The 12,389-nt window shown below is 59.4% G+C and overlaps 5 protein-coding genes across 5 annotated transcripts; 1 reads left to right on the top strand and 4 right to left on the bottom strand.

Moving 5' to 3' along the window:
- Positions 1-2: 2 nt before the first annotated feature.
- Positions 3-4,581, bottom strand: BJX67DRAFT_333358 (ankyrin repeat-containing domain protein). The gene has a single exon (XM_071027541.1). The coding sequence runs from the start codon at positions 4,191-4,193 to the stop codon at positions 90-92; it is 4,104 nt and encodes a 1,367-aa protein (XP_070888570.1). The 5' UTR covers positions 4,194-4,581; the 3' UTR covers positions 3-89.
- Positions 4,582-4,708: 127 nt separating this feature from the next.
- On the bottom strand, positions 4,709-6,554 carry BJX67DRAFT_379139 (LLM class flavin-dependent oxidoreductase; the record flags this gene model as incomplete). Its single annotated transcript, XM_071032509.1, has 8 exons — positions 4,709-4,927; positions 4,974-5,151; positions 5,210-5,766; positions 5,815-5,874; positions 5,922-5,934; positions 5,980-6,190; positions 6,246-6,386; positions 6,488-6,554. 8 exons carry the CDS (start codon positions 6,552-6,554, stop codon positions 4,709-4,711), a joined length of 1,446 nt encoding a protein of 481 aa, XP_070888569.1.
- Positions 6,555-7,567: 1,013 nt separating this feature from the next.
- On the top strand, positions 7,568-8,500 carry BJX67DRAFT_379138 (uncharacterized protein; the record flags this gene model as incomplete). The annotated part of the gene is made up of 2 exons (XM_071032508.1): positions 7,568-8,078; positions 8,130-8,500. The coding sequence occupies 2 exons, from the start codon at positions 7,568-7,570 to the stop codon at positions 8,498-8,500; spliced, it is 882 nt and encodes a 293-aa protein (XP_070888568.1).
- Positions 8,501-8,612: 112 nt separating this feature from the next.
- Positions 8,613-10,041, bottom strand: BJX67DRAFT_370791 (major facilitator superfamily domain-containing protein; the record flags this gene model as incomplete). The annotated part of the gene is made up of 3 exons (XM_071030970.1): positions 8,613-8,908; positions 8,962-9,848; positions 9,908-10,041. 3 exons carry the CDS (start codon positions 10,039-10,041, stop codon positions 8,613-8,615), a joined length of 1,317 nt encoding a protein of 438 aa, XP_070888567.1.
- A 110-nt stretch (positions 10,042-10,151) lies between these two features.
- BJX67DRAFT_333352 (major facilitator superfamily domain-containing protein) lies at positions 10,152-12,250 on the bottom strand. The gene is made up of 5 exons (XM_071027540.1): positions 11,938-12,250; positions 11,753-11,869; positions 11,350-11,696; positions 10,744-11,297; positions 10,152-10,689 (listed from the first exon to the last, which is right to left on the bottom strand). The coding sequence occupies exons 1-5, from the start codon at positions 12,118-12,120 to the stop codon at positions 10,343-10,345; spliced, it is 1,548 nt and encodes a 515-aa protein (XP_070888566.1). The 5' UTR covers positions 12,121-12,250; the 3' UTR covers positions 10,152-10,342.
- Between the last annotated feature and the right edge of the window lie 139 nt (positions 12,251-12,389).

Raw genomic sequence — 12,389 nt, 5'->3', positions numbered from 1 at the left:
ACAAATCTCTAGTATAACAGATGTGGCGATGTGGATATCTAAATGACGCGCTCCATGCCTAACGCCTGAAAATCAGAATCAACTCGAGGTTAATATAGCCTTGCTAACGCCGTAACCATGATAAACACCAGAATCAGGAAGAGGGTATACGAATGTCGTCCAAACAGGAAGTTGCCCCCCTTGATATCGGCTCCCTTCACGGCCAAAGACTCAACGCTGGCCGTCTGGACCGACCCGTTAAGCTCCTCTTTCTCAGTGACGGAGACACTCTCTTGCTTCGAGACTTTCTCCCTCAGAGACTCACTGTCAGAAGTGCTACTCGTGGACTGGTTGCTGGAGTCAGAACCTGTGCTTCCACCACCCTCCCACTCCGTCACCGACGGCCGGGGGGCCAGCTGGAGAATCAGCTTCGCCAGCTCATCGTGATTATTCTCCTTCGCAATCGTGTACGCCGTCTTCCCCTCGAAACCCTTCCTCCACACATCAGCCCCGGCAGCGACAAGCCTCCGAGCCGCAGTCTCGTATCCCCCCCGCGCCGCCAAATACAAGAACTTCTCCAGATTGATGATATCACGCCCAAGAGGCGCCCCTCGCTCAATCAAGAGCAGACCAACAGACTTCTCCACAGCGGTGGCCATCACAAGCGGCTGGTGTCCCCACTGGTCCTTAATGGCCATGTCCGCGCCCGCGTCGAGGAGAATCTCCGCGGCCACCCAGCATCTGGCCATGACGGCGCAATGGAGCGGCGTGCGGCCGTACCGGTTCTGCAGGTTGACGTCTGCGCCGTGCGAGACGAGGAGACGCAGTATCTCCATGGTGCTTCTGGCGACGGCATAGTGCAACCCCGCCTGGCCCATATCCGGGTCTGTCAGGTTGATTTCCTCGCGCGACGCGTGGGGTAGGATCTCCTTGAGCTCATCGAGCTGCTCGGACCGTGCTAGAGACCAGATTGGGAGCGCGCCGGGGCCGGACATCGCCGTATCTGATCGTCCGGCTCCGGGGATAATGGAGCCAGTGCTGGTGCGTTGGGGATGGGAGTTTGTTCTCCCTTCTGCGTGCGCTTTCGCTTTCTTCTGGGCTCCAGCTGCGCGGAACAGCTCCAGGATGATCGGGAAGTTCATCTCGCGAGCCACGCGGATTGGGGTTCTCCCGTGGTTATCCTTGATCGTGGGGTCACCACCATGGGCGAGGAGAACCTCGGCCGTCTCGGTGTCTCCGATGCGGGCAATGTCGTGCAGAGTCGTCTTTCCATGCGCGTCTCGCATATTCACGTCCAGTGTCTCGTCATGGGCCATGAGAATCCTGAGAATCTCCGGCCGGTGGTTGACGGCCGCAGAATGGAGCACGCCGCGGTCAAAGATATCTGTATGGTGCAGGTTTGCGCCCCGTTCGATGAGCAGCTTGACGACGGAGACCTGGTTATGGTCGATTGCGCGCATGATCGCCGTGCCCTGGAAGTCGACCTGCTGGACTTCCGTGTCGGCGCCCTTGTCCAGAAGCGCCTCGACGGCGTCGTAGTACCCTCCCTGCGCGGCAAATGTCAGGGCTGTGTTGCCAGCGTCGTCTGTGTGGTTGATGTCCACGTCCGGGTGGGCGAGCAGGGCCTTGACGGCGTCGGATTCGCCCCGTCGCGCGGCGTATATCAGCGCCGTCGTGCCCTTGGGGCTGCTACATTCCTTGTTGACGTCGAGGTCGGGCCGGGCGATAAGGAGTTCGATGGCTTCGACGCGGCCGATCGCAGCGGCAATGAGCAGCGGCGTGAGATGCGACCACTTCGGGTGTCCGGTGTTGATGTCAATGCCCTTCTGTTCTAGCAGGAGCTTCAGAATATCGGGTTTGTTGTACACAATCGCCCGGTGGAGTGGAGTGCGTCCGCTGTTATCTACAGTATTCACCGAGACGCCGGCCTTGAGAAGGATCGAAGCAATGTTGTAATTGCCTCGCAGCGTAGCAAGAGCGAGCGGAGTCGCGCCATTGATGTCTTTCAGATCTGCGTTGTACCCCCGTTTGATGAGCTCCTCCACCAAGTCCGGCAGGTCGAAGTGCGCGGCCAGATGGATGGGAGAACCGTTCCTCGCATCCCAGCTGGCCGCGTTCTGATTCTCCAGATACCACAGGGCTTGCGTTGCAGAGGCTAGGCAGCCAGGGTCCGTAAGGAAGCTGATAGCCAGCGCGTTCAGCTCGTCATTCGGGGCCGACTTGAGGTGCTTCCCCCAGCTCATCGACGCATACCGCAGGAAGGGATACTTCTCGAGGCGCTCTTCAAAGTCAGCGGCTTCGGACGGCCCATTGCAGGCGCCGGTCTTGAAGGGATCGAACTGGAGGTAGGTCAGACAAGCCGAAGTGAGTCGAGGGCTTCCACCGGGAAACCAGCGCTCATGGTGCTGGCTGAAGTAGCTCTCGGCAGAGTAGTGGACGAGCCGGAGACAGTCAGACTCGTCGAACTGCACGAGGCCCGCACACTTGGTTGCGAGCCTCCTCGCGCGGATGAGGCCGTCGTCGTCGATATCGCCGTCGCAGTCGCCGTTGCTGACGGCCAGGGCGTGCTCGATGGCCCGCTCGTGCAGCGGCTGCTCTGCAAAGACCACCCAGCGGAGAAAGAGCAGGACGATGTCCTTCGCGGAGTCGTCGATCCCCGTAATCCGAAGCATTGCGTCCGTGTACGTCCCGTCGAGCTCCTTGGGCAGCGTGCGGAGGGCATGTAGCAGCTGTTTGACGCTGAGCTTGGACTCCAGCGTGTCCATGTTGAACTTGGCCAGGAGGAACATGCCGCCGTTGTCCCGGACGACTGTGGCGAGGATTCTCTCCATGAGCCCGTCCTTCTTGTCCACGCACTCCTGCAGGAAGACGGAGGTTGCCGTGCGCCACTTCACATACGTCGTCAGGTCCTCCTCCACGGCGGCGATCGGGATGATCCGCGAGTTGACCTGGAAGTAGAGGGAGTGTCCTCTGTTTCCGCAGCGCTTCCCATGCTGATAGCAAGCCTCGCACTGGTCGAAGCTGGTGTCGAGCTGCGACTCGCACTCGGCGCAGTGGTATTGCACGGGCAGGTCCTGCTTGTTGCAGGCATCACAGACGATCATCGTGTTGACATTCGGCCGAAAGTGGCGCGCGATATTCGGCAGCGGGCGCGAGGTGACCATCAGGTTGACGGGCACTGTGTCCTGCCACTGCTTGTGCAGGACCTGGATCAGCGACAGCCGGTCCTTCTCCTCGCGCAGCTCGTCCAGGCCGTCGAGGATGACGAAGACCTTGGTGAACCGCCGGAACAGCAGGGCCAGCGTCGACGCCAGCTGCGTCTGCGAGGGCCGTGTGCCCTCCTTGTTGTGCCGGTCGAAGAGGTCGAGCAGGTGCTTCCCCACGGCGCCATACCGCTGGACGCACTGCTTGATCATGCTGGACAGCAGGTTGTCGATCGACTGCGACAGCGGATCGTCCCATTTGCAGTATAGCATCATGACTGCCGCGCCCTGGAGGCCACCCTCCTCGCGCACTCGCAGTCCCTCCAGCTCGTTGTACACAATCGACGACAGGAAGGTCTTCCCAGCACCGGGGATCCCCGGGCAAAAGACCGTCGTGTTGTCTCCCTCTCGCCACGCGCGAAAGTCCTCGCGCTCCAGGAACCATTTGCAGGTCCCGTGGTGGTGCTGCTTCCAGATCATGCTCTGCTTTGCGACGAAGTTCAGCGGCGACACCCACTCGATCAGCTCCTTGAGGCGCGCCTCGTCCATGGCCTTCTTCACATCCTGCCCTTGGTGGTATATGTCCTGGGTGACTCGATAATTCGCCTGCGTGAAGCCGTTGTGGAGTGTGCTCTGCAGGCGGTTGATGCGCTGGATGATTTGCATGGCGTCCTTCTGCGTGAAGGGCCATGCGATCGTCTGGGCGACCTTCCCATGCGACGTCTGCGTCTTGAGCTTGCTGTCGAGCTCCTCCATCTGGGCGATGACTTCCTTGACGATGCCATCGGGCTCGAAGAGCGGGCGCAGCGCATCGGGGATCTGGTCATTCTTGATCGCGTCCAGCGACAGCAGGTCCTGAAGCGCCGTGATGGTCAGCCATAAATGCCTCACCTCCTCGCGAAGCGCCTGGCGCTCTTTTCCTCCGGCCTTGACCTGGCCCAGGTATCCGATGATCTGGTAGGCGAGGGTCCCCAGGCCCGCAACGCCGGCTGCGATGCTGAGCGGATCCATGTTCAGTCCATAATCCACGGGTCGACCTGGGGTGAGGAATCAGGTCCTAAATATGCAGCTGCAGGCGAGGCTTGCCTGCAGAGGGCCAAAACGCAGCCAAACAAAACGGGCCGGAGCTCCAGCCTTTGGCTTCATTCTCATGCAGCTCAGCCTCCGCCCGCGGAGCAGCCTCGATCCAGTCTCCATCGAACGAGGAATCTGCACCAATTGTAAGGATTACACGCGAGACAGAGTCGAGGCTGCTGGCGGACTGCAAGAGACCCTTCAAAAGAAGCAATCTGCCATCTCGTATCCAAGACGGCACAGCCCGGCTCGAAATAACTCTCTGCCTCTGCAGCAGAGTGGGGGGATTCTCGCTTGATAATCTTGGTCGGTGCACAGCCTGGTTCATTTAATTCTGGCCCTGGAATGATCTATTTGCCTTGTCCTCGATTTGTCCCTTTGTCATGCACTCTCATCGTGACAGCCTCACAACCCTTCCTTCTCCATATTCTCAGCCTCACCTCAATGCCAGATCACTTTGGAATCTCGTGGTTGTCCACCCCCGCCTGCCACCGATACTTCGCCGCAGGGTGATCCGGGGGAGGGCCGCTCTGTCCAGGCTTCCCATACAGATTCTCGCGGTACGTGCCTCGAGGAACGGCGTAGTCCCCCCAGAACAGGCCTCGCCGACGAAGCTCGGGCAGCAGAAGGTCGATAATGTCCTTGAACGATCCCGGTTTGACGGCGTATGCCTGCGACCGTCAGCCAACCTCGGACAGAGGATAGCACGCGACTCACCAGATTGAAGCCATCCACGTCTGCCTCGCGCACCCAGCGCTCCATCTCGTCCGCGACCTGGGCGGCCGTTCCAACGGGCGTCGCACCCAGTCCTCCGACCGTGATATGCTGGCCGACCGTGGTCTTCGTCCATTTCGCGACTTCTGGAGTCGCCTTTGACCATCCCTCCACGGCGGACCTGGCTCGATCAGAACCGTCCCACGCACGAGAGATCTATGCACAAGAGATCTACCTACCGAATCGCATTGCTCGGCACCAGACGCAGCTCCTCGTCGTCTCCATAGACACTGATATCGATCCCCGTCCAGCCACCGAATAGCGCCAGCGCCCCGTCGATCGAACCCAAGCTGCGATAATACCGGAACTTCTCCTGCGCCTCCTCCTCCGTCCTCCCCAATACCGGACAAAGCAGCGCAAGGAACTTGATCGTCTGCGGATCGCGCCCGTACTGCGTCCTCGCCAGCTCGCGGATCTCCGCGATGTTCTTCGCGACGACGGAGGGGCTGTGGCCCGCAACGAAAATGGCCTCCGCGTGCTGAGCGGCGAACGTCTTGCCGGCCTTTGACGTCCCCGCTTGCAGGATAACAGGCGTGCGCTGCGGACTGGGCTGGCAGATGTGCGGGCCGGGGACATTGAAGTACTTTCCGACGTGGTTGATCTCTCGCACGCGCGAGGGCTCCGTGTAGACGCCTCGCTCGCGGTCTAGGACGACGGCGTCCTGTCGCCAGGACGACTCCCACAGCTTGTACGTGACCTGGATGTACTCCTCCGCGACGGCGTATCGGTCGTCGTGCTGGAAGGTTAGCCACAGCCAATTTCCCTTGGTCTTGAGGGGACTTACCAGTGGCTGTTCTGCATGGCCCAAGTTCCGCGCCGCAGAGTCGAGATACCCCGTCACAATCTAGACCGTCAGCTTCCTTCCTCCTCCACCTGCTGCGCTTGACTCACATTCCACCCGATCCTACTCCAGTTAGCACCCCTCGACGTCTTAGATCGGTATACCTACCGCCCCTTGGTCAAATGATCCACCGTCGACAGCCGCCTCGCCAGATGATACGGCTGCTCATACGTCGTCGTCACCGTCACCCCAAACCCGATATTCTTCGTCGCCGCCGCCATAGCCGGGACAACAGCCAGCGGCTCGTTCACCGGCCACTGCGCGCCTGAAATCACCGCAGGATCGAGGTTCCGAGGGCCCTTGTACACGTCGTATCCGCCTGCCCAGTTAGTTCAGTGAGCTTCTGCTTCCCTCAATATCCAGTCTTATCGTACCCAGTACGTCGGCGATGAAGATGCCGTGGAACTTGGCGGACTCGAGTAACTGCGCCAGCTCGATCCAGTGGTCGATGTCGTTGAACCGGTGCGATTCGTCTTCGTGGTGGCGCCAGAGCCCGGGGGACTGGTGGCCGCTGCCTGCGTTGAATAAGTAATTCATTCCATTCCATTCCATTGCATTGCATTGCATTGCAATTGCATCGCGAAGTGCAGGTGGGTTTGTTTGGTAGGGAGCGTACACATCTCGACAAAGGCATTGAGGATGAGCGACTTGCGCGGGCGCTCAGATGTCGTCTGGTCGGACATGATGGCGTATTTGAAGATCGTAGTTACTGTATCAGTGTAGTAGTCTGAATAAATTCGAAAGCTTGAGGTCCAGCTTTATACCATCCTTGACTCCGTAACCCCTCCGTCATGGTTGCTGTATAGCATCACCACGACCCGCGATGGCGTGCTCCAACTCGGCCGAGCAGCGAATCTTCTCCCCATCTGTCCAATGAGACTGTAATAGATAGCTGAATCCCATGGATACGTTCACAAGGACAGAATCAGAGTATATGGCGTGCACGATGATCGCCGACCGGCGGCCATCCCCTGCGACTGGCATGGAATGCATCAGAGAGATGATGTCGCTGCATGTTGAGGGCCGCCAGCTTGCTCGGCCGAGAGGATGAGAACTTCCTTGCTTCATGAGGAGGTCAAGCTATTTGGCGTTTGTTTGTTCAGTCTTCCAAGGTACGACCAGGTGCCTTTTCTCAGTCACTGGTGCAGGAGCGTGAAGCTGAGTGTCGTCCAGAGCCATAATCGAAGCAGGAGCTTTCATTCTGCAAATCCTTGACGAGAAGCAGTAATTGCTTCGGAATCGAGTCTTTCTTTATTTTGTGGGAAATGTCTGAGTTCACTCGAACGAAGAGATATATATTCCATGGCCGTCAACCCATAAGACAACAAACAAGGAAACAACTCTTGGAGATGATGGGAAATACCAACGACCACTGACAGCAAGGACAAAACCAGCCACGCGAAAGTTGCACCAACGGCCATGCAGGCAACGACAAAACCTCTGCGGGATCAGTCTCTCCTCGACAGCACGAACCGCGAGGGGAAGCAGCAAACCAAAGCAAGAAAGACTGCGTCCTGTGGCGCAGTGATGGACAGCGCAGGCGTGGATTGGCTGCTGGTCGTCCAGCTCGCGGGCTTCCAGGCACCAAGATTAACGGCCCCCAGGTTCATAAAGGCGACGGAGACGAGCCAGAGGCCTCATGCTGACAGCAACCGCAACTCTTGCACCAGAGCGCAGGCGCTCTCAACACTGAACCATGGCATTCAGCTGGCTCTCCGAGAAATCCAGGGTGAACGAAGAACCCCCCAACTACGCCGAAGCAACGGCAACGGCACCGGCAGCGGCGTCAGGGCCCTCTCCACCCCCCTCGCCCGCAGTCCCCCCGGCCGCACACGCCTCGACGCCCGCGATCTCCGAACTCGACCGCAGCCCGCTCAAGGGCCACGAGACAAAGTACGCAATGCTATCGATCGCCTGGTCCGACCGCTTCCGGCTCGTCCGCTTCCCCGAGCCCATGACGGCGCTCTTCTCCGAGATCGTGCAGCACCTGTGGCCAAAGGGCATCCAGCGCGTGCAGGGGTTCGACGAGAGCCTGGAGATCAAGCTGCGGGGGAACCCATTTGGGTATGGAGCGGACGAGGAGAAGGTTGCGATTCGGATCACGCTGATGGGGGTGCTCAATGCGTTTGCGAAGGAGGGCTGGGTGGTTGTCCCTGGTGGCGGGAGGGTGGGCAGGATGGGCAATTACAACGCGTACGGGCAGAAGGGTACCTCTCGTCTATTCATATAATGCAATATAAAATACTGACATGGCACAGACAGCCTGATCTTCAAGTACGAAGAACCCCGCGCGTACTCGTGGCTCTGCATCTCCTTCGACTCCGCCGACCTCCTGCACCTCATCAACGCGCCCACGGAGCTCGCAAACTCGCTGATCAGCTTCTTCGGCGAGCGCGTCGAGAAGTGCAACAAGGACTTTGTCTCGGGGAACTTCGAGCTCAAGTTCCAGGGCCAGCCGTGGGGCCGGAATTCGGGCAAGGGCGGCGTGCAGAGCCGCTTGCTGGTCCTGGACCTCATGCAGTGTCTCGAGGAGCAGGGGTATACGATGTGCACGGGGCTGGACATTGACGGCGGGGACGGGGGGAGTACGTATAAGAGCTATGGCGAGCTGTGGTTCTGGTATCGGTGATCTGTCTCACGTATTCTTGTGATACCTATGATTATTCACGTCTTTTAATACCTTGCCTCATTCACCTCTGTTTAACGTGACTTTCCTCATCCAACATCGCAATCCAACCTGACTATAAGAACCCCCTCTTCCCTCTAAACCGCCTCAACACCCACCACAGCCCCAAGACCAGCGCAGACCCCGAGAGCATCATCGCCCCGCAGAACAGCTGCACATTCAAGAACGTCAGGTCGTCGCTCCCGCCGGCCCCCAGATCTGCCAGCGCACCCGCAATCGGGGCGCCGATCAGCGTCGCGAAGCTGGTGATGCTCTGCGCCATGCCGAGCCAGGCGCCCAGCGACGTCGGGTCCGGGCAGATGTGTGGGAAGACGCTGGGCGGGAGGGGGACCAGGGCGCCGGATATTCCGCCTGTCCTCGTTAGCATTCGCTTCGGGGAAAGGGAGATGGGGTTGGGTCAGTACCGTAGAACGCAGAGAAGAGGATGAACTTGGCCAGTGTGTCGGTGCTTATCCACGCGAGACAGAGAACGCCGGACGCAACGCCGGAGAATATCCAGGGGATCATGGCGCCAAAGTAGTGCGCCACGGCTGTGGTAACCACACGCCCGACGATCGACGACGCCTGCGATATGATGAGAATGTACAGCCCCAACGACCGCGTCGTGTGCAGCTTCGTCTCCGCAAAGATGGGCATGTAGTAAAACGGCGTCATGTATCCCATGTACATGAAGAAGTTGGCGGCCGTGAAGGTCCAAAACGGGACGTCCTTCAGCGCAGAGATATCGAAGAGGCGACGGCGTGTTCTACTCCTCCCAGAAGCAGCAGGCAGCTGCCCCGTATCCTCGCTATTCCAGAGCAACATGAGCCCCGAGGAGACAAACAGCGCCAGCATCACGAACCCGATAATCCGCACGGTCCACGGGAACCCAACCCTCGGCAGCAACTGCTCAAAGACCAGCGTGTAGATGACACCCCCGAGCGGCGCGCCCGCCGTCGAGATCCCCAGCGCGAGCGCCCGTTTCCGCACAAACGACCGGCTCACGAGCGTAATCGCAGGGATGTACAGCAGGCCGAAGCCGAGCCCCGCGCAGATCCCCTGGCTCAGCAGGATCTGGTAGTACTCGGTCGCGAGGCTGAGCATCATGATCCCGAAGACGGAGAGGAAGCTCCCGGCCACCATCATGCTGCGGTAGTAGCCCAGGTCGAAGAGGGGGCCGGCGACGAGGCCGCCGATAATCAGGAGCCATGACTGGATGGTGCCGACCCAGGAGATGGCGGATGTGCTGACGGAGGGGAGGAACTCGAGGACGTAGAAGCTCTGGAAGGAGCCGAATGCGAAGGCCAGGCCCCTGGAGAAGTCCGTTAGCAGTCCGTACGCACCACAGGTTGAGGAATCATCTGAGATTACCAAATGTTGAAGAGGATGAAGTGAGTCCCGACGACCTGCAGCCAGCCTCGCAGCCCGCCCTCTTTGGGGACAGCCGGGGATGACACTGCGCCTTTCTCAGGCTCAGGCCTCTCATCTGATGCCGAATCGGCCATTTGAACATGGATCCATGGATGTCTACGAGTCCATGGTAGGTGTTCAGCGTTCTCGTCGCCGGGCGTTGTGAGAACGCGAGATGATTTATAACGAAAAAGGTCTGGAGCGTGCCGACTTCCGGGCTTCGTCGATCAACTAGCCGAATTACTCCAAGAATTCATGATGGCTTGTTTTAGCAAGTCGTTACTCGTCGAATCGACCGAAGCCGACCTCGGCCTGGCGTGGATTCCCCGCATCGGCGCCATTCCGCGAGATTCGTATTCTCTTGCGCTATCCAAAAAGCCTCCCAGAGGATACAAGCTACCCATCGACTCGCCTCCCAACAGCATCGTAGAACTCCCTCTCCTGATACACCTGGATGTCCTCGCCCGCATAGATGCGCCCCTCCCTCTCCTCGCGAATCCGCAGCCTCTGCACCCGTAGCACATCGTACTCGACGTTCCGCGTCAGCCACCACGTCCAGCCGTTCGCCAGAATCGAGCCCCCCACGGCCGCCGCGCAGATCGCAAACGGCGTCTTGTAGCCATTGTGCGCGAACTGGTCCTGGAAGAGCTGCGGACCGACCACGCCGCCGACCTGCCCGACGCACGACTGGAAGGCCAGCGTGAATGCGGAGCCCGTCGTGCCTTTTAGCGAGGAACTTCGCCCTACGAGACACATTAGCATGCTGAGTAGACATCAGAGGAGTTGGGGGAACGTACAAGCCCAGAAAGGAATAAAGTAGACGGCGTGGTACATGGTCCCAAACACACAGGCAATGTATATCCCGACCTTATCGTCCAGCACCGCCAGCAGCACAAAGAACAGCAAGTGCGGCCCCATCGTCCAGTACATGATGAACGCCGGCCGCGTCATGTACGCGCGCTTCATGTACCACCCGGAGAAGACGATGGCCAGCACCGACGCCGCCGCGGGGGGGATATTCAGGAGCTGGTTGCGCGGGAGGCCCGCGAAGCCCAGGCTCGTCGTGATCGTGGGCAGCTGCCAGCTGAGGGCGTAGCCGGCGAAGTTGACGAGCACCTGCGAGATCATGAACGAGTAGGTCCGGGGGTCTTTCAGGGCGTCGAGGACCTCGGCGAGGGAGAAGTTCGCGTCCGCGGTCTTGGGCGCGTTCTCGGAGAGGCGCGCCTCGACGTACTCCTGCTCGCGCTCTGTGAGCCATTTGCGCGTGCGCGCGGATTTCGGCCAGTCCGGGAGGACGAGGTAGACGAGACCGGCGAAGAGGATCGTGAAGAGTCCTTCCAGGAGGTATACCCTGTGCCTGTTACTTGCGTATTCTGCTCCATGAACAAGCGGGACGGACTCACCATCGCCAGGCACTCAGCCCCTGCATCCCATTCATATACGAGATCCCATACGTAAGTAGAGACCCAACAATGCCGGACGTATTCTGGAACCCGAACATCCACATAATCGGCGTCCCCATCTCATCGCTGCGATACCACCCGCAGAGCTGCGCCGCAATGCCGGGGAACATCCCGGCCTCGCACAGGCCCAGGAGGAAGCGCAGCGCGTAGAGCGCCTCCTTGTTCTGGACCGCCGCATGGCACGCGAGCACAATGCCCCAGGTCAGCATGATCCGCGACTGCCAGAGCCGGGGCGTGAGTCGCTTGAGGGCCATGTTGCTGGGGACCTCGAAGACGATGTAGCTGATCTGGTTGCGTCAGGGCTGGCTGCTTCTTGGGCAGGCCAAAGGGGGGGAGGGCGTACAAAGTAGATCGATTGAACCCAGTTGTACTCGTTCGCATTCATGTTCAGCTCCGTCATGATGTTGCGGTCCTCGCCGACCTGCAGCACCTTGACCGATGCGGCATTCGTATAGTCAATCTAAGGTCAATCAATCAATTAATCAATCAGTCTCGCGTGCTTCCTCCATATTGGACCGTCCAGCGCACCGTCTTTATCAGGTACATCATACTAATCAACCACAGGAACCGCCGGTCGATCTTCTTGCGAATCCGCTTATCGTCTTCGGGCGTGAACGACGCAAGCAATTCCCTTCTCCTCTCCTCCTCGCTCGTCGTGCTGGGTGTCCGCGTAGCCTCGACGGCGGCGCCTTTCGTATCGGTGTCTGCCATCGTCGCGAGGTCAAATCACTCCTTTGTAGGAGTATGTTTGACCATACAACAAGGATGGACATTCTCCAGATTTATACTCCACTCAACCTACGGCCACCCGCCAGCTCCCTCCCTTCCTCCCCAGTCGGGACGAAGAATGCAGTGCAGAAAAATCCCAGCGGCATGACGCAATATACATCTCCAACGGTGCAAGATTCGAGCGCCGACAAGGGCGGAAGCGGTCGAACTGTCCACCTGCGGACAGGCAATCCGGCGACGGGATGGCGTGC

This window comes from Aspergillus lucknowensis, assembly GCF_044049455.1.
Source record: "Aspergillus lucknowensis strain CBS 449.75 chromosome Unknown BJX67scaffold_9, whole genome shotgun sequence".
In the NCBI taxonomy this organism is placed as follows: domain Eukaryota; kingdom Fungi; phylum Ascomycota; class Eurotiomycetes; order Eurotiales; family Aspergillaceae; genus Aspergillus; species Aspergillus lucknowensis.
This window is presented reverse-complemented; position numbering and strand designations above follow the sequence as displayed.